At 40.7% G+C, this 18,725-nt stretch overlaps 1 protein-coding gene and 1 pseudogene across 3 annotated transcripts; one reads left to right on the top strand and one right to left on the bottom strand.

Moving 5' to 3' along the window:
• Positions 1 to 517: 517 nt before the first annotated feature.
• On the top strand, positions 518 to 18,683 carry golga3 (golgin A3). 3 transcript variants are annotated; one of them, XM_034870820.1, is made up of 24 exons: positions 518 to 683; positions 1,896 to 2,166; positions 3,817 to 3,972; positions 5,006 to 5,118; positions 5,584 to 6,311; positions 7,076 to 7,184; positions 7,578 to 7,884; positions 8,120 to 8,322; positions 8,675 to 8,812; positions 9,031 to 9,192; positions 9,285 to 9,653; positions 10,023 to 10,100; positions 11,004 to 11,267; positions 11,444 to 11,538; positions 12,340 to 12,556; positions 12,898 to 13,041; positions 13,224 to 13,421; positions 13,571 to 13,687; positions 13,988 to 14,127; positions 14,713 to 14,845; positions 15,203 to 15,325; positions 15,629 to 15,793; positions 16,477 to 16,643; positions 16,782 to 18,683. In XM_034870820.1, the coding sequence occupies exons 2-24, from the start codon at positions 2,019 to 2,021 to the stop codon at positions 16,969 to 16,971; spliced, it is 4,464 nt and encodes a 1,487-aa protein (XP_034726711.1). In that variant the 5' UTR covers positions 518 to 683; positions 1,896 to 2,018; the 3' UTR covers positions 16,972 to 18,683. The 3 variants fall into 3 exon arrangements, with proteins under 3 accessions (XP_034726711.1, XP_034726710.1, XP_034726709.1); XM_034870819.1 differs by having other exon boundaries at positions 3,817 to 4,098; positions 16,480 to 16,643; XM_034870818.1 differs by having other exon boundaries at positions 3,817 to 4,098.
• On the bottom strand, positions 15,970 to 16,142 carry LOC117945571 (annotated as a pseudogene).
• Positions 18,684 to 18,725: the final 42 nt, after the last annotated feature.

The following is an 18,725-nucleotide window of genomic DNA, read 5'->3' as shown; positions in this document are numbered from 1 at the left end:
AGATGTGACAAAAAAGGCATAAAAGTTGTGTTAATCGAGTAGTGTGGACTTCACCGGAAAACAGGAAATAAACAGATGTATGGATTAAGATATTAATTCTTAACCTTTATGCCTTTCTATCACATCTACTGCAGTCAGATTCTCTGTGTTCACTTGGAAGGAATAACTGCACATGGTTAGGCACTGGTAATGACATTTTAAACATGTTTAGAGGCTAAAAACATGTTTTTAGCTGGCTTACCTGGCAGGCTCAAAAGCAAAAAGTGGCATTGACAGCACTTGTGCATGGTGGCAGCAGTGGCACATGCTGCAGGTTAGCTGCAGGTTGCCACTGCTGAAAAGTCATAGACAGTTAAAGAAAGTAGGGCGCATCTTTTTTGACCATAAGAGTGATGTCGGATGTGGTCAATGCTTCCGACAGATTTAACGTTACCAGTGCTAGTGTCCGTTCCATATTATAGTTCGTGTAATAAATGCAGCATTGCGATATGCATTTGCAATACATGTCTTAGAATTTTTTTCTATTGAAATTCCAAACGTTGTGTGCTGACACGCCGTTTTCTGGCAAGCTTTATTTGTTCTTCCAGATGTGATGTGATGTGTTTGCGTCCTCTGTTTCCCGTCGGACAGATAAGGGACGGAAACCAAACAGCCACGTAGTAAAAGGCGAAGCTCGCAAAAGGGTGAGCTTTTATTGTCTTTTGTTACATTTACTGAAATTGTCATTTTATGATTTACACACGGGGGTTTGCAGAATACTGACCTGAGGGGAGGTAATTCGTTGAATTATATAAAATATTTGAGAAATCACTCCTCTGCACTCGCGCTTGCGATTATCGCTAACGTTAGCGAGTTAGCAAATGTAGCTAGCTTGACAGGATCCGTGGTAAACACATAAAGCTAGCTAGCTGTCTCGCGAGCTGTCTCGCTAGCTTTTAGCCTAACGTTATTCTCCTGGTCATTAGCCGGTAGCGTTAGAGTTCTACTAAACCCATTCGACACATTAGGGCAGTATAAAGGCCTCTACATGTACGTTTATAAATCACTGTCACGTTGTTATTCCTTCTGTAGTGGTGACTCCAGCAAGAAGACAGTGTAAAACTGAACAGAGGCGAGCTGAAACGTCACACTGTACCAACTCCGATACGTAGCATGCTAGCTAGCTAACTTAGCAACACCACCTTGGAGTCAAAGGTTATCATAAATATTTAAAGCATACAATAATTATATAACTTTAAACTTGCATGACTTTTGAATAATAACGCTTGCACGGCACTTTAAGTCCACAGCTGCATACATTGCGCTGTTACTAAAAAGATAACGTAATGCCAGACTTATCTTAAAATCCATAAATGCAAACTGGGCCTGTCGACAAATGTACACAGTTTGCAAACATGGCTAACATGTTTCTAAATTGCTTGTGCAAAATTCGCCAAACTGCTTGAGATACATGTTAAAGGCTTGGATTGTAATGCCTGTTTAATGGTCGATATGGCTTATGTCTGATTTATCAACAGCTTCTGCCGACTTCTACAAATATTTAGTTAGCTAGATCTGTTGTAACGTTGGCCATTGATATTAAAAATGTTTTGGCCTGTCATATTTTTTAACGGAGTTGGTTGCAGCTTTTTCTATGTCATTGTAAAATAAGGTAGTGTTAGTTGCTATTAAATCTATATTTAACGTGACACTCTTCTTAACGTTACCAAGCCAGCTTGTTAGCCCTTGACTAGTTTATGTTTAAGTTAAAGCAGGCTGTGTTGTTACATAACATTATTATTGTTAAAACAGATCACTTCTAAGGAGCTACAGCATCTTCTGTGATGTATATTCATCTTTATAACTTGTCTTTCTCCAAACATGGGCTTCACATTTTAAATGTTCTCTCTTTTTGCTGCTGTTCAGACGTGTTCCTGGACACTGGCATGCTCCCAGCTGGCCTGTCTCCTAACAAGATGGTTTTGTGAGAAGTTGTTTCCGAAGAGGCACCAGCAGTATTGGGACTGTTCAGTTTCTTTATGGAAATGGATACTAACCAATCAGAGGCAGCTCACATGGAGGCTAATGCCTATCAAGGAGACCATGTTACAAAATCCAAAGTGGAAGGTGAAAAACAATTGAAACAACTGGACAACACACAAGAAACACAAGGGGATTTTCATAATGGTGAGTACTGATGCTGTCTCAATGGGACACAATTAGGTTTAGTGTATATAGGGATATTTCTGTAATGTCCATCTGAATATGCAATGGTTTATACGCCAAAATTGAGTTTTCTGACTTGTGTGTGTGTGTGTGTGTGTGTGTGTGTGTGTATATAGCCCAACATCAGTGAACTAATGTCACAAAACATCAAGCCTGTTCTTATTTGTCAGTGAGTCTAATCACAAAGATATCGAAGGCATAGGAATCGTTTTGTGTTGGACATATTTGTAATCCAATCCAACTTTATTTGTTAAGAACTTTAAAACAACCCAAGTTGACCAAAGTGATGTACAGAAAAATACAACATTATAACATGAGTAAAAGTAATACCTGCGCGATGAAAGCAATTATACTAAATAATTAAAGGCAGTAAATGAAGTTGACATCTTACTAGGCGTCAAAGGCCACAGAGAAGAGGTGGGTTTTAGGATGTGATTTAAAACATTTGTAATATCTATACATATTTGTAATACATTTCTACTGGAATGACTGTCCTTGTGCTGTGCTTAGCTTGTTCCCAACTCTGATCTGTTGATCTGCAATGTTCTTCCCCCTTCAGGCATATTACTGGTAACACTTGCCATGCATGACATGTTTTGGTGGCTACTACAAGGCCTTGGGCCTTCTTCTGCTCTTTGAAGTGATGTGTTAGATAGCTGAACTGAATTCTAATTTATAATCTTCAGGGGGCTTTTAGTCTACAATGTTTATTTTAATTAATAAAAATCAATGCATATTCCAACAGGATATTTTCTCAAACGTTTTCATACATTTTGACTAGTTGGCTACGGACTGTGGGTGTGAGTTGATCAGAGTTGTTTCACTGTGGCCTGGCAACATAAGCAAACAATCCCACAGCTGTCATCAGATTTTGATTAAGCTTTTGCTATATTCTGATTGGTGCACAGACAAATGAGACACCACTTCTTTCCAGTTAAGCCCTCTCATTTTCAACGTGAAGATCACAGACAGCAGGCAGAAAGTCTCATATAAAATATCCAAAACTTTTACGGAAAATAAGGTGTTCTTGTCCAACCTCATGGCCAATAGTTTGAAGCTGTTAGAGAAAATAGGTTTCAGTGCCTTTGCATGTGTTTGTCTTGCAAGAATTTTGATCCTTGATACAAGAGTAGGTGCAGCTAAAAGGATGCATCTGTAGATGCATGAATGTTTCCAGACACTTTTTTCTCTTAAGTTATTGTAGTTTGACAGAGTTGCCCAGCCAGCTTGCTGATGGCGTTTATCCATTAATGGGACCTGCTCGACTCGACTGGGCAGCGGTGCCCCGTCCCTTTTTTTCCATTGCAGATTAGTACGGCCTCAGGCCTCAGAGGTGAAAGAGGCTAGTCGTCATATCAGGAAACTGTCATGACCTAACGCCACACACACACACACACACACACACACACACACACACACACACACACACAGATATCGTGGAAGGTGTGTTGTTTTTTATTCTTGAGATGTGGCTGTATGGCAGAAGAAAAATTTAGTTTCAAAAGAAGCTGGAGGAAGCAAAAAAAACACAGCTGGTTAAACTACTGCGGTTTTGTCCTAGACCTGTTGCTAGCAATGATGGGCTTCTCTTCCTCTTTCTCTTTCTTTCAGGTGCTGTCAGTTTAGATGCAATGCCAAATGGAAATGGACTGGCAGAGGACTTGAGTGCTGCAAGGACGACCCATATAAATGGGAACATGTCTCCGACACCCCTTTCCCAGAGCACCAGCTCCCCTGTCAACTCCCAGACCCAAGAGCCCTCCCCAGGTTTGGCTGCTTTACCACCCATGATGCTAGAGAAGTCTCAGGGGGCTAGTGCTGAGATCACGGTTCACAAGGGTGATTCATTGCAGTCCCTCAGACTCAGTATGCCTATGCAGGAGACTCAATTGTGTAAGCATAAACTTGTGTGGAGTGAATGCCCCCTCTATACCCGCCTGTATTTTAACCCCATTTTGCTGTGGGATGTTTGGCTTTTTTTGACTCATGTACACATCCGTTTTAACTCCCTTCTCTTTGTTTGTGTATTATGTGAGCACAGAGATTCAATAGTACTTTCTTTTAGTTATTGGAGTCTACCCCCTTTCCTCAACTTGCATAGACATTTGATTGCTTGATTAGAATGTGGTGTGGGTGCTTGTTGGAACACTTAATGGACTAATGACTGCATTTTGGAACTAATCCCTCTAGCATGTTACCTTTTTGGTGGCACTTAAAAATTCCTATAGCATCTCTCTTGCTTGCACATGAACATGATGACTGATCCATTGTCTTCATTTAAGTCATTGCAATATTGGCAACACTAGCAGCATAGCTGTTGCAGCCGTGTTAAGAGTTAAAGTTTTTCATATGCATGTACACTAACCAAGGAAATGGGCTGATGCAGCATAGGGCACCCAATCGATGTTGGCACTTACTGCAACACTCTTACTGTTGCCTGCTCTAAAAATCCGCTGTAGCTGTCAGGGAAATGGTAACAATGTTGCGGTAATGGAGAATGTGGCGGTGCAGTTTGTGGATTACGAGTCACTGTGGCTTGTACCTACAACATGTTGCCTGTCCAGGATGTGAGAAAGGAAACTTCAATTTGAATAATTTGTTTACGATTGCTGTGTGAGGACAGGATTCCAGGCAGCTTGATTCCTCACCATCAAACAACAATATAGTACAAGCATTGAATCAATAATGCAACTTACAGCTCATTGCTAGGATTCAATTTTTACAGTCATATAAAACCAGGTCTTGTGTAAATAAAGAGCTGTATGTGTAGTGCTGCAGGTCTAACATACTTTCTCTTTAGCAAACCAGAAGCCCTCGTTGGAGATGGAGAATGAGGAGAAGATTCGCCTGGAGGCTCGCCGGCGTCTGGAGGAGCAACTCAAACAGTACAGAGTACAGAGACATAAGGAGAGGGTGAGTGAAGGGACTAACTGTCAGGATATGGACAGGACAAACTCTTTTTCTATTTTTCCCTCAAAGGTCCTCATGTTTTCAAAACCAGTTTCAGCAGCTTCTGCATCATTAACATGACATTTATACCATTGGACAACTATCTATTTTATTGATGCAGTATATGTGGCCTTCAATTTGTGCTTCATGCTTATGGACTTATTCTCAGCTGAAGTTGGCTGCTAAACATGCTGTTTCTTGTAAACTGTAACCCAGAAGATAAACAGCCTATCAGGTATTGAGGCCACAGCATTGGTGCACGTTTGGCTCCAGGTTGCCCTATTTTGTGTTTTTGTTCTTCTATAGTTTCTTTCATTGCTGTTCCCTATTAAATATTTCATACTGTTGTGTTTTTTTTATACCTGAGCAACCTTGTTCTCAGTTTGTTTCACATTGGCAGTACCATGGTTCATCTCTTTCTGTTTCTAGTCTCACCGCACCACTCCCAAGAACAGACCATTCAGCACCCTGGACCCAGAGCTCATGCTGCACCCTGAGGGTCTACCCAGGGCCAACACTGTTGCCATGACAACGGAGTATTCCTTCCTGAGGACCAGCGTCCCCCGGGGTCCCAAACTGGGTAGCTTGGGAATTCCCACTTCCAAGGAGAGAAAGTCCAGATCACCCCGGCCGAGCAAGATCCACTCATTGGCTGACTACAAGTCTCCTGGGAATGATGATAGTGGACGAGGTGGAGCAGGAGGTGGAGTAAGAACAGCAGACAACACCACGAGCACCCTCCAGTCCACCATGAGCTCAGTGTCCACTTTGTCTGAGTTCAGTGTGACGTCGGCAGGCAGCCGATGTGAGACAGAGGTACAGCCAGGTGCTTTGCTCCAAGTCGTCGACAATGTCTCCGAAATTGACGGGAGTGAATCTGGAACAAGGCCGGGGAATGATGGCAACGACAGCGACAGCTCGTCCTACAGCAGTGTGTCTACCAGGGGGACAGTCGGGATGCTCTCGGCAGCAGTGGAAAGGCAGCTGGGGCCCTACACGGTGGAGGGGAGGGAGATCGCCCCCGAGGCTATGGGTCAGTTCCCCTCCCTGCAGGAGGTGCTGCAGGCAGCCAGTGAAGAGCAGCACCTGCTGGAGCTGGAGCGGGAGAGAGAAGGCACTGCAGAGCCTCGCAGCCGCAGGGACAGCTTCTCCAGCAGGTACTTAAACACATCAAACAGAGAAGGAAAGAAATAACAACAAGTGGAAAGGAACAAATTACTCATGTTACTGTAATTGAGTATTTTTGTGTACTTTTACTTTTTAAAATCTGTACTTCAATTTTTACTTAAGTACGTTTTTGTTTGTTTGTACTTTGCTAAATATTAAATCACATCTTTTACTAAATAAAAGAGTAAAAAAATAAAACTTTAATTGTTCTTTTGCAGCGTTGCTTTGGCAAAGTATATGTCAACAAATAAATTTGGCTTTGTGCGCTCATCAGATTGCAAAAGACTGATGTAAATAAGATATAAAAGGTTTATATCCACCCGCTGTTAAAAACAAACAAAAATAACTTTTACTCTGAGTATATTTTGAACAAGCTACTTTTTACTTTTACTTGAGTAGGTTTTTATTCTGGTACTTTTACTTGTACTGAAGTAAAAGTTCATTAAAATACTAGTACTTATACTTAAGTTGAATTTTTTGTATTCTTTCCACCTCCTGTAAAATAATGACTACATTTGACAATTCTAGATATTAAAGTGTTTACGGCCAAATTTAAGCCAATATTGCATTGGGATTGGTTTGTGAGAACTGCAGTTCCTCACATTGATTGCTAAAACTCACACGTTTGGCATTTGTGTTTGTTGCTGTAGGTTACTTGAAACAGTTAGTTGATTTTGTAAAATTGTTATAATTTTATGTCAATCAACTAAATGACTAATCCTCAGAGCACTAATGTTGTTTGGGTTTGTTGCAGTGTTTCTTTGGAGAGTTCAGTGATGGGCCATGATGATATGCTGCAGGTGTTGAAAGAGAAAATGAGACTGGAGGGTCAGCTGGAATCTTTGTCATCTGAAGCCAATCAGGTAATTTAACATCTTGATTTCAAACTCCTATTTTCCGTTCATTTTGCACAAATCTCCCATCCATGAATATTTTGTACAGGACCAAATAACATTAAACCATGAAATCCTCTAATACAGTACCATTACAAACTACACCGTCAAAAATAGCACAGTCTAATCAGCATGTTTTTCAAAGTTTCATACAAAATAAAAAGTTGTAAAGATTTCCTATGACAATTTGATTGTATCATACTGCAAGGTGTTGCTATATAATGCCATGTCATTTATCACAGCATTCAAAAAGATTAAATTTAGCGTAATGTTTTTTTTTCAATTTACTCGCCCAGATGACACTAAAATGGAAACCCAGAATAATTGGGGTGTAAGTGCTGAACATGCTGTCCTTTCCTCCAGGCTCTCAAGGAGAAGACTGAGCTTCAGGCCCAGCTCGCAACAGTGAATGCCCAGCTGCAGGCTAAGAAGGAGGAGGCTCAGCTCAGCCAGGTGAAGCAAAGCACCCTCACTACAGAGGTCGCCACACTGCGGCAAAACTGCAGCCAGCTGGAGAAGGCCATGGTGGATCTCCAGGGCAGTCTGGAGAGCAAGAATGCTAGTCTGACTTCTCTGAGCAATGACCTGAAGGTGGCCGAAGACCAATACAACAGGCTGATGGGGAAGGTGGAGGAGATGCAGAGCACTCTAACCTCACGAGACAATACAGGTGAGTGACGGAGACCCAGAGAGTTGAGCGTATCATTTAAATGTATGTTTGTTTTGTTTATAGTGTATCTATTTTGTTATTATGTTGTATGGTCTGAATATTGTAGATAATGTGTCATCTTTTCTTGATTTGTGTTGATGTTTTTTGAACACCCAATACGATACTGGTAAACACCCCGGCATGGCATATTCACACTCATGTTAAGATCAGATGTTTTTGTCTTTCACGTTTGCAGTCCAGGAGTTGCGTCAGCAGATGGGTGGTCTACAGAGCCAGCTTCAACAGGTCCAGCTGGAGCGCAGCACCCTGCAGAGCCGAATGAAAACATCCCAGGCCGAGATTGACTCTCTTCAGCAGCTCAGGCAGTGGTACCAGCAGCAGCTAGCAGTGGCGCAGGAGGCAAGAGTACGACTGCAAAATGAAATGGCCAACATGCAGGTAAGGTTGATGCTAATGCTGTTGTTTTTTCATCAGGGGATTTACATTTGTAATATAATTAGGCACAGTTCACTCTAAGGTATAGGTCTAACTTGTATTGTCTCTTTTAAACTCAACTGGGCTGAACCAATTTTGTGTTTTGACTAGAATGTGTTCACAGGAAGGAGCTTATGCCTTTGAAAGAGGAATATTCTTCAGTAAATAATGCTTAACTGTGTGTGCTATAGATGTATTTTATTTTTGGATTTTATTTGCAAATGAATGAATAAAACGTCCAACAAAAAAGAAAGGGCTTAACATTTGTCAGACGGAAGTTGACATGACACTTTGTTGTTGTTTTTATCTTGCCCAGGCTGGACAGATGACTCAGATTGGTGTCCTGGAACATCTGAAGCTGGAGAATGTGACTCTGTCGCACCAACTCACCGAAACCCAACACCGCTCTATCAAAGATAAAGAGCGTATTGCTGTTCAGCTGCAGAGCATTGAGGTATACTCTCCTCCAACATCTCTTTCTGAATATGTCAACATTGGTTTGTAAAGTCTGTATAGGAAACAACCAATACTTGTGAAGGTTTTATTTAGTTAAGGACCTTAGATAAAAGCAGGCTTTTCTAAATACCCAGGATTAAAATTAGGTACTATTGTTTTCTTTTGTTTCAATCAATCTGGCATATTGTGTAAAACCTTTTACTGTCTGTGACTTAGGCCGACATGCTGACCCAGGAAGCTGCTTATAAGCAGATCCAGGATGCAAAGAACATGGTGGAGGATGATCTGCAGCACAAACTTGAGGAGTTTGAGGATGAGCGAGAACGCTTAATTAAACTAGCCAACACAGCCAGCGCCCTGGAAAGGGAACTTGAGCAGGTTGTCAAATCATAGGTTTTCCACCTTGTATGGGCAGTCAAATTTGTATTGAGCTCTACTCTAAACCACCTTTCACACGCTATCCCTCTTAGGCCAAGTTGACCCTTTCCCAGAAGGACGTGCAGCTGCAGTCGCTCCAGAAGGAGCACCTGGAGCTGATGCGCCAGCTAACCACCACTCAGGAGAACCTGCACACCAAAGAGCAGTCCATCAACCACCTGGAAGCCCGCTACCTGGAGCTGGAGGCCCAGCTCGCCGAGCTGCAGACAGAGAGCAGCGGCAAGGACGACAACATCCAGTACCTCCAGAACGAGAAGATTGTCTTGGAGGTGGCGCTGCAGGCAGCCCGCGCTGACAAGAGCCAACTCGACGACGATGCTGAGCGGCTCGGAGAGGATGTCCTGGTGGCTTCAGATATCTTGGATCAGCTCAGACAGGATGTCCAGGTCAAAGCTAATCAGGTATGACACAGGTGGGAGGTGGAAAAATGAAAACACCAACAAAAGAAAATGGCATTGAAATATAACCGGGATCAAAGCTTTACCAGTGACTTAACACCAACAATTGACATTTCTTCAATAAACTTTCATCTACATTTGTAGCAATTCTTTTGGCATAAAGCATTGTTGGAATTGCTGAGCTGCTAGTTACTTGGTTAGCCCTGGTCTGCATTACTAAGACTCCCTCTTTTTGTCACCCTTTTGATGAAAGTGTGTGTTTTCCAATCAGTTTAAGAATTGAAATATTTCAGGTAGCTTTTTTGCATCCATTCTTTACCTCTCTACCACCAGGGTGTACTGATTAATGAAGGCCATTTGTCTTTGTTACAGATAGAAACTCTTCAACAAGAAAACAGTTCCCTGAAGAAACAAGCTCAGAAACTGAAGGAGCAGTTCCATCAACAGAAGGTAAGTCATCTCCTTTGCTTTTACAGTAAATGTGACATTGTATACCACTCTCTTTTACTGGGTAGCGTGTGGTAGCCAGTGTAGACTGTAGACTTGGCCTACATTTATAATTATTTTTTTACATTAATTATAAAATCTGACAGCTGGAGCTGTCGTGGGAGGATGTATTGTAGAGCCAGATGGCTGTCATCTCAGAAGAGTGCTGTTGGCACGCCTCGGTGGATTGAGCAATGATGGTTGCTGCTCATTTTGTATCCAAAGGCTGTAATAAAGTGGGTGGTGTTTATTGACAGAATTGTGAGTTGTATTGTATTGGACTCAAGTTTTTGTAGACCCTTCAGACACATGCATGCACATTCATCTTGGTCCATCAAAAGGTACCAGTGGCTGCTTTCAGAAAAAGCTTATTTAGTGTACCTCTCCTTGTAAGGAAGAAAAGTCTGCATTATCAAGACACTAATATGTCCCTTCACTGCATCTGAAGTAACTTCATGAATGGAAAGTCAGGGATGTGTGAGGGTCTGTAGCATGACTGATAAACTACTTGTTAAAGATGTACAGGATAGTGGGAAAGGGGAATGATGGGGTATTTGGATGAGATGAGTAGAAAAGTGCTCAATTGCAGGTTCTTTAAGGCACAAAGAACACAAACGTTGCTCTTTTCTTACTTTTCTGCATTGCAAGTTCACACCTGTCTTTTTTTTTTTTATCAATTGATATTTATAAATAGCCAATGCAGTGTGGAATTCAAATCTTGTTTTCAGCCCTCTCTTCTCTATTGTGTTGTGGAAAGTATTTCACCTGCTGTCTCAGTGAAAACAAATAGGAACATGGCTACTTGCCCTCCTTAAAAGGATAGAACGCTCCCTTCGTTAATTAGACACACAGTTATTGTCTTTCCAGGTGATGGTGGAAGCCTACCGTCGGGACGCCAGCTCCAAAGAACAGTTGATCAGTGAGCTCAAGTCCACCAAAAAGCGTCTGTTGGTGGAGGTAAAGGACCTGAAGCAGGAGCTGCTGGGCATTCAGGGGGAGAAGCAGAAGGCCGAGCTGGAGCAGACCCGGCTGCAGAAAGAGGTGGTCAGAGTCCAGGAGCAGATGAACAACATGGAGGCTCATCTGCAAGCCATTCAGACAGAAAGGGATCAGCTAGAAACCCAGGTCCAGGTAAATATTCATCTTTTAATTTGGTCAATATTTCTTATCAAATGTAATTACAAAGTACCTCAACAATAAAAGCAGAGCTAATGTTTAGGATGTAGTGTAAGCGGGTGTAAGTAAACACCAGGTATAGTGTGAATCCTAATGTAAGGAGAAGTATTCTGTTTTTCCTCCCACTCCAGTCGTTACAGTTTGATCACAGCCAGCTAGCAGCAGTGACTGAAGAAAACGAAGGCCTGAGGAAACAGGTGGAGCAAATGGAGGGAGAAGCCAAAAAGTGAGTCATCTGCTGCATAGAGATTTGGAGAGCTTGAATGACTGCAACAGTAATGACTTGGACCAGGGTGCATATCTCTGTTATCAAGGGCTATTTATAAATATGAATAAAGTGCATTTCTTATACAATTCCTGATGTTTACATAGACAAATAAGTCTATACAGTCTGTTATCTTAAGGCTGTGCAATATATCAATATTATATGGATATTGTGATTATGGGACTAGATGTTGTCTAAGATTTTGGATATTGTAATATGCCATAAGTGTTGTCTTTTCCTGGTTTTCCAGACTGAATTACAGTAAAGTGATAAATCATTTTCTGAACTTGCCAGACTGCAGTTCTATTCTTTGCCCACTTAGTCGTACGTCCAGATTATTGATGATTATTTATCTAAATCCCATCGTAAAAATATTTTGTGAAGGGGTGCCTGGGAAGCTCACCTGCTTGAGAATGCGCCCCATGTGCATAGACTTAGTTCTTGCCACAGTTCCCGCATGTTCGATTCCGACCCGCGGCCCTTTATTATTCCCCCTCTCTTCCCTTTCATATCTTCAGCTCACCTATCATGTAAAGGCATAAATGCCCAACAAATTATCTTTAGAAAAAGAAATAATACAGTATATACAGTATATTTTGTGAAAGCCCCAATTGTCAACCCTACAAATATCGTTGCAGTATCGTCATTGAGGTATTTGGTTATGGATACTACATCTTGTGTTTATATGTATGCATGGTCTGCTGTCAGAGCGACCTGATTTTATTGACATGTTTACCTTAATTTCTTATCTGCATGTAATAGGGCCATCTCGGAGCAGAAGGTGCGCGTGAAGCGGCTGGGGACAGATTTGACCAGTGCTCAGAAGGAGATGAAGGCCAAACACAAGGCCTACGAGAACGCTGTGGGCATCCTGAGTAGAAGGCTCCAAGAAGCTCTGGCTGACAAGGAGACTGCCGAGGCAGAGCTGGTCAAACTAAAGGCCCAGGTGTCGGATGGGGAACACAGCCAGGCCTTACAGGTGCTCTATAAATCTGCCAGATGTTTGCTGTTCCTTGAAGAATTCACTGCTACAATATATAGTTTGGTGTGAAGTTTCTGGCTATTAGTATAAAGAAAGGCATCAATGTTAGCAGTGCTAGTGGGCCAAATTCTCTGGACGGGCAAAGCAGAGAAAGGGGAGGTAACCTTGCCCCTTTTGACCTCATAAGGAGCAAGATTCCAGAACGGCCCATCTGAGCTTTTCCTTTTTTACCCTTTTTTATTTTACCTACAGATATTTGTCATTTCATTGTGAATTATCCTTAATAATTGCACCTGTTGACTTAACTAAAAACATATCTTTTTTTATTTGTCATACAGGAGAAGATTAAGGCTTTGCAGGCTGAGCTGCAGGCTGTTGGCAACAGCAAGACGATGCTAGAGAGGGAGCTGCAGGAAGTGATCACCCTCACCTCCACCGAGCTGGAGGATTACCAGGAGAAGGTCATGGAGCTTGAGGATGAGGTGAACAATCATTAGTTTTGTCAATATGTGGAGGTTTTGGAACAGAACTGCTCGTTGTGTCTAAAGGGAAATTATTTGTTTCCTGCATTCAATTGCAGCCCTGTATAAGAAGTATGTTTACACTTCTATCATCATTCAGTTCATCTGTTATTTTGTATTGATAACATGAATTGATTTCACAGCTTCAAGAGTCCCGATGCTTTAAGAAGCGGATTCGAAAGTTGGAAGATGCCAACAAGAAGCTAGCACTCGAGCTTGAACATGAAAAGGGGAAACTGGCTGGATTGGCACAGTCCCACAACACACTACGGGAGCATTCCAACATTTTAGAGTCTGCCTTAGCTAAGAGAGAGGCAGATCTTGTCCAGCTCAACTTACAGGTGAAAAAATGAGTTTCCTTCTTATAATGATGATTACCCCTGTGTTGTAAAGTGCTCCTGTATGACAGATTAGAAACATTTGGTTGTGAAATCATGTATTTACAAAAAAAGTAACAGAACATTGTTTTCCCATTTATCTTTTTTTACAGGTCCAAGCTGTTCTGAAGCGTAAAGAGGAGGAGGACCAGCAAATGAAGCAGGTGGTTCAAACTCTACAGCTTGCCTTGGAAAAAGAGAAAACCAAAGTCAATGACCTGAAAGAACAGGTAGGAGCTCTAAGCTGTGCATCAGAATGCAGTAAGTTCTTCTTTTTAAGTTGAAATGCCAACTGCTCATCGATTTCATTTTGCACTTCAAAATTAAATTCTGAAGAGTCTGTCACTTGAATTTGAATATATTTAAAGGTTTATTTTGAGACCATTTGCTTGGCACAATAAGAATTATACAAGTTCATCAGCTGAATTGCAACATGTATGTATAGTAAGTCAGAGGCTTTTGTGGAGCATTTGATTTTCCGGGGTTTGTCTCGGGCTGTACTGGTGTGATCCTGACGATGTGTCCTTTAGGTGGCAGCAGCAAAGGCTGAAGCGGCCCACAGCAAACGGCACTACAGGGCAGCTATGCTGGAGCTGTCGGAGATCAAGAAGGACCTGCAGGCCAAAGAAGACCTGGTCAAAGCTATGCAGAGTGAATCCCACAAACTACAGTATGTGCATGTTTTTTATTTAAGACCGGGTATCTTCAACAGGCGGTCTGGGACCCTTTGGGGAGTTACTGCAGGGGAAGCCACTGAGTTACTGTTTTCGTTATTTTTTTAAACAAAACCAAAAAAGTAAAATATATATATATATATACACTTTTTTTTTTACAAAACATTAATGACAGGCTACTGTAGGTAAGGTAGCCTTCTGCAGATACAATTTAGCTATAGAATTCACTGTGCTATATGTATGTTTAAAACATGATGTATGAATGTGTATATTGTATTGCATACATTTGAATACCTTAGTATTGTATGCACAATAAAAATGTATGTGTAAAGGCTTAAGGCCGCCTAACACATATTTGTAGGCCCAGTTTAATTTGCAATTCAATTTTAAACTATATATAGTAGGTGGTCCCTGCTCTGTCTCCCTTTCAGCTAAGGGCCCTTGGCCTAAAAAATCTTGGAGACCCCTCATTTAGGAATAAATTCACTTTAAGCATATGACTTTTTTTTAAATCTAACATTGTGTTGCAAAATCTGTAGCAGTTGCACAGTAAATCAGTAGCAATTATTTATACTATGCAGGGCACAGAATGAGCTGCATGCTCAGGAGGTTTCCAGGTTCCAAGAGGAGCTGGCTGAGGCCCACTTCCAGCTCCAGATCCTCCAGAAACAACTGGACGAGGAACTGGCCAAGCAGCCGCTTACTAATCAAGAGGTCAGAGACTGACTGGAATATCCATAACATGCACAAAAAAGATATATAACACTTTAAATGAAAGGGAAAAAGCATAATATGAGCAGTGTAAATATTGGACAAAGAGAAGCCATGGTCATCTACCTCTGGTATGACAGACACAATGCAGTTTGTTTGATTATATTTAATATTGTTATGATTTGTCTTATTTAGCCTGAATTGATTATATCACACCATTTGACTTTGTACTCTTTTATCATTGTCCTGGGATTTCATGAAGAGTGTTATGCTTCCAGTTCTCTAATATCAGTTTGAGCCATCGCTTGTTGTTCATGAACAACTCCTAGTGACACCGATGTCTAACATTAACTGGTTCAGGTTGAGGACCTGAAGTGGGAGGTGGAGCAGAGGCAGAGGGAGATTGAGGCTCAGAAGCAGCAGCTGGAGCTGATGGAGCAGTGTCAACACAGGGAACTGGACAACCTACAAAGAGCTCTGCAGGCAAGTATTCACTTGATTGTAAAAAAAATAAAATAATGGACACTAAGCTTGCTACTTAACTAGATGTAGATGCTAACTTATGTTGGATTGCAGGGACCCACACACTTTCATGTTGCAAATTGAATGTTTAAAAAAATGTTAATCAAAATAAAATGTCACTGTATAGAATTACTTTTTTTAAAGTGAACAGTGTCTAGAGGGAGACAACGGGTGAACTGAGCACTACTGTTATTTCTGTACAGTATGTATGTCATCACCCCCACCTTCCCTTTTATAACTTCCAAAGATTCCTCTCTGTCCCAGAACATCAAGGTGGAGCTGGAGTCGGTGCAGGACGAACTGAACAGCACCAGGAAGGACAAGTTCATGCTGCAGGCCAAAGTGTGTGAGCTGAGAAACAGCATGAAGACTGTCCTACTGCAGAACCAGCAGCTCAAACAGGACTTCAAACAGACTCGTCTAAGGAAGGTAAGGTGTCTCATTCCTCACTGTGAACGTTCTAGTGCTTTTTCAGAGGCTTTTCAGCCACAACACCCTTTTACATTTTGGGGAAACCTAATTGTAGACCGGTCGGGCAGTTCAGATACTTTGAATATGTATATTATATATATGAATATGTTATTTTTTATTTGTATGGCTTCCACTGTGATTATATACCCCTCCTCAATGCTCCATAAAGAAGCAAAGAACGATCATCAAGACAAAGAGCGGATGAACTGAATCATTGCTCTCTATCCGCTTCACGCTCCGAAAGGAATTTCGCAACTTATTATTTTCAATTCAACAACATAGAAATGAGCACTGAAAGTATAATCTCAATACTTTGAATATTAACATTTAGTTGAATAAATATCTCCTATCATCGAACACAATTAGAAACCATAACTGAAGTAATTGAAAAATAGCATGTCAGTGTTTTTAGCATTATACAAGGACAGCTGTGAGATCTGGCTATGTTTTAAACATCTGGCGTTTACCCAGTCATTTCAATTAGTAATGATAAAAAACTAACAAAAAAAAACACTCTTTTTTTTTTTTTTTAAAGAAAGACTTAAGTCCAATGTTTTAAGTTAAATCCAAATAAGAAATGCTTGCTCAAGTTAAGTCACTACTGCAAATTCATCGCTGAAATAATAATGTTGTTGGAGCGGCAGCGCATGGAGCTGAAGAGTGAGGGGAACCCATCCAACCCAGTGACACCAGTTAAGATACCTGACTGCCCAGTGCCTGCCTCCCTCTTGGATGAGTTGCTGAAACCATCATCGTCTGTCAACAAAGAGCCCCTCAACAACCTACACAACTGTCTACGGCAGCTCAAGTAAGCCTATTGTTCTAACCAAAGGGCTTTGTTAACGTGATCCCCTTACAGACATGAAGTTTTCTGTTGTGCAATGCCGAGGAGCTGTCCAAATTCCAGAATACTTGTAATGTTTTCTTTTTTCTCTCTCTCTCTCAGAGAGGAGATGGACAGCCTCCAAAGACAGATGGAGGAGCACACAGTAACCGTACATGAGTCAATGAGCTCATGGACAAACGCAGAGGAGGGACTGGCTCAACTGGAGCTTGAAAACAACATCTCCAAACCATCAGCGTCGCTCAACATAGTGGTAGAAAATAACAATGAAGCAGAACAGCAGCAGTCGTAAAAGAAGAACTTTTCTCAGGCCGTTAGAGGGAGAGTGGAGTTTTATCCACAAAGGCACTTTTCAGCCCCTAATTCCCTTTTCTCTTTTCTTAACAATGGCTGCCAACATTTGGCATTCTCCCATCAGCACAGAAGTGCTTTTGCAGAGTAATACTTTATATACCATAGCTTTATTCTTTTTTTCTTTATTTGACAGCTGTTTATATTTTTGTGTTATGCTATTGTCACATTTATTTATTTTGAGTTAATGAATTAGAAATCTGACAGCTTCTCAAGAGGATCTCCCATTCTTAGTTTAGTTATCATACAAACATGATCTAGTAGGGACTGTTTTAACTAATCCGTTTTTCCTTGTTAAATTGGCAGTTTTGTTGTCTAAAAATGATTTAGTCATCATTGTCTTTGTAATAATGAAATCACTGGCTTTGAATGCTGCAGTATGATGGCTGACATTAATTCAGAAAATGTTTTTGGTGACACCAGACTGGTTATGAACTGTTCTTCCATTTCTTTGTGCCTGTGTACAAGATGAGCAGTAGCTCATCTAGGATTTAACTGGCGTGGTTACACATCCACATGGTTTCTAAGCAGATGATGATGAAACATCATTCCTTTTCATGAAGTTAAAAGTCATGCATAATTGTGGTCAGTTTTTTTTGTATTGCCTCTTGTTAAAATGCAGTGTTTCTTAAATTGGTTGTAACCATATCACCTTGGGTTCTTACTCTAAAAACATGAATCTGTTATAAATGGAGGTGTTTTGTCTAGCATGGACTGCAGTAATGTGTATGCAAAAAGCCTTAAGCAATCTTTAGTGCTGTACTATGTTTGAATGAGCATATTTCTGCTGAGGTTGTGCAGGATGTAATATGTTATATTGTATGTGTGTGCAAATCCTTACTGAAAAAGTGTCTATTGTTTAAAAAAAAAAAAGGAAAAAAGTGGGTCACATCAACTGACAATGCACACTAGATTGAAAACGTAACTGAAGGGAAGGGAGAGTTTTACAATGAAGCAGGAATCTTACTACTTCTAACAGCAGGTGCAATCACATGTGTTCATTTTCTGTTACATTTGGTACATACTGTATTTACAAAATTTGACTACCACTGAATCAGATGTTATACTTGTTTTATGGCTGTTTCATAGGTATTGGGATAAGTTAATTGTTTCCAGAGGTTAATATATAAATTAATTTCCTTTTTTGTATGATTGTAAAGTCATAAGTGTTTAATAGTGTAACAAAGATAAAATATCAAATATCAAATGCATACTATAAATCAAAACCTATAGTAATTCTGGTACAGCTGCACTAAAGTTTCAGTGTAAAGGGGTCATTGAATGGTTCAGTAACTTGTGTAACTGTTCGGCGGTTGCTGTGCTGGTGCTCAGTGCCACACTTCTTTTGTATCCTTCATTGTAATTATTATAAATTTCAAAAGGGACAATACATATTTTGTGGAAAATGCGTACTGAGGCACCTAACAAATATATTGATATACTGTGTTCTGAAAAAAAAATCTTCCAAACTACCTTTCACTTTAACATTAGGTAGTCTGTAATAACATCTGCTTTGGCGCCAGCGCAAACTGCACATGCTCAATACCTGGCTGTATCTGCTTTTTATTTTTCAAAGGTTGGGATTTATTCATTCCTGTTTTAACATTTGTGTTGGGAGAGGTGATTGTATTTATCATAAAATTGCACTATTCATCTGTTTTTGTAGTCTATGCTCATTCATTATATGTTGTCGAC

The sequence above is a fragment of the Etheostoma cragini genome, chromosome 5 (assembly GCF_013103735.1).
Source record: "Etheostoma cragini isolate CJK2018 chromosome 5, CSU_Ecrag_1.0, whole genome shotgun sequence".
NCBI lineage: Eukaryota > Metazoa > Chordata > Actinopteri > Perciformes > Percidae > Etheostoma > Etheostoma cragini.
The sequence above is the reverse complement of the archived record's forward strand: the minus strand, read 5'-3'. Positions and strand labels throughout refer to the sequence as shown.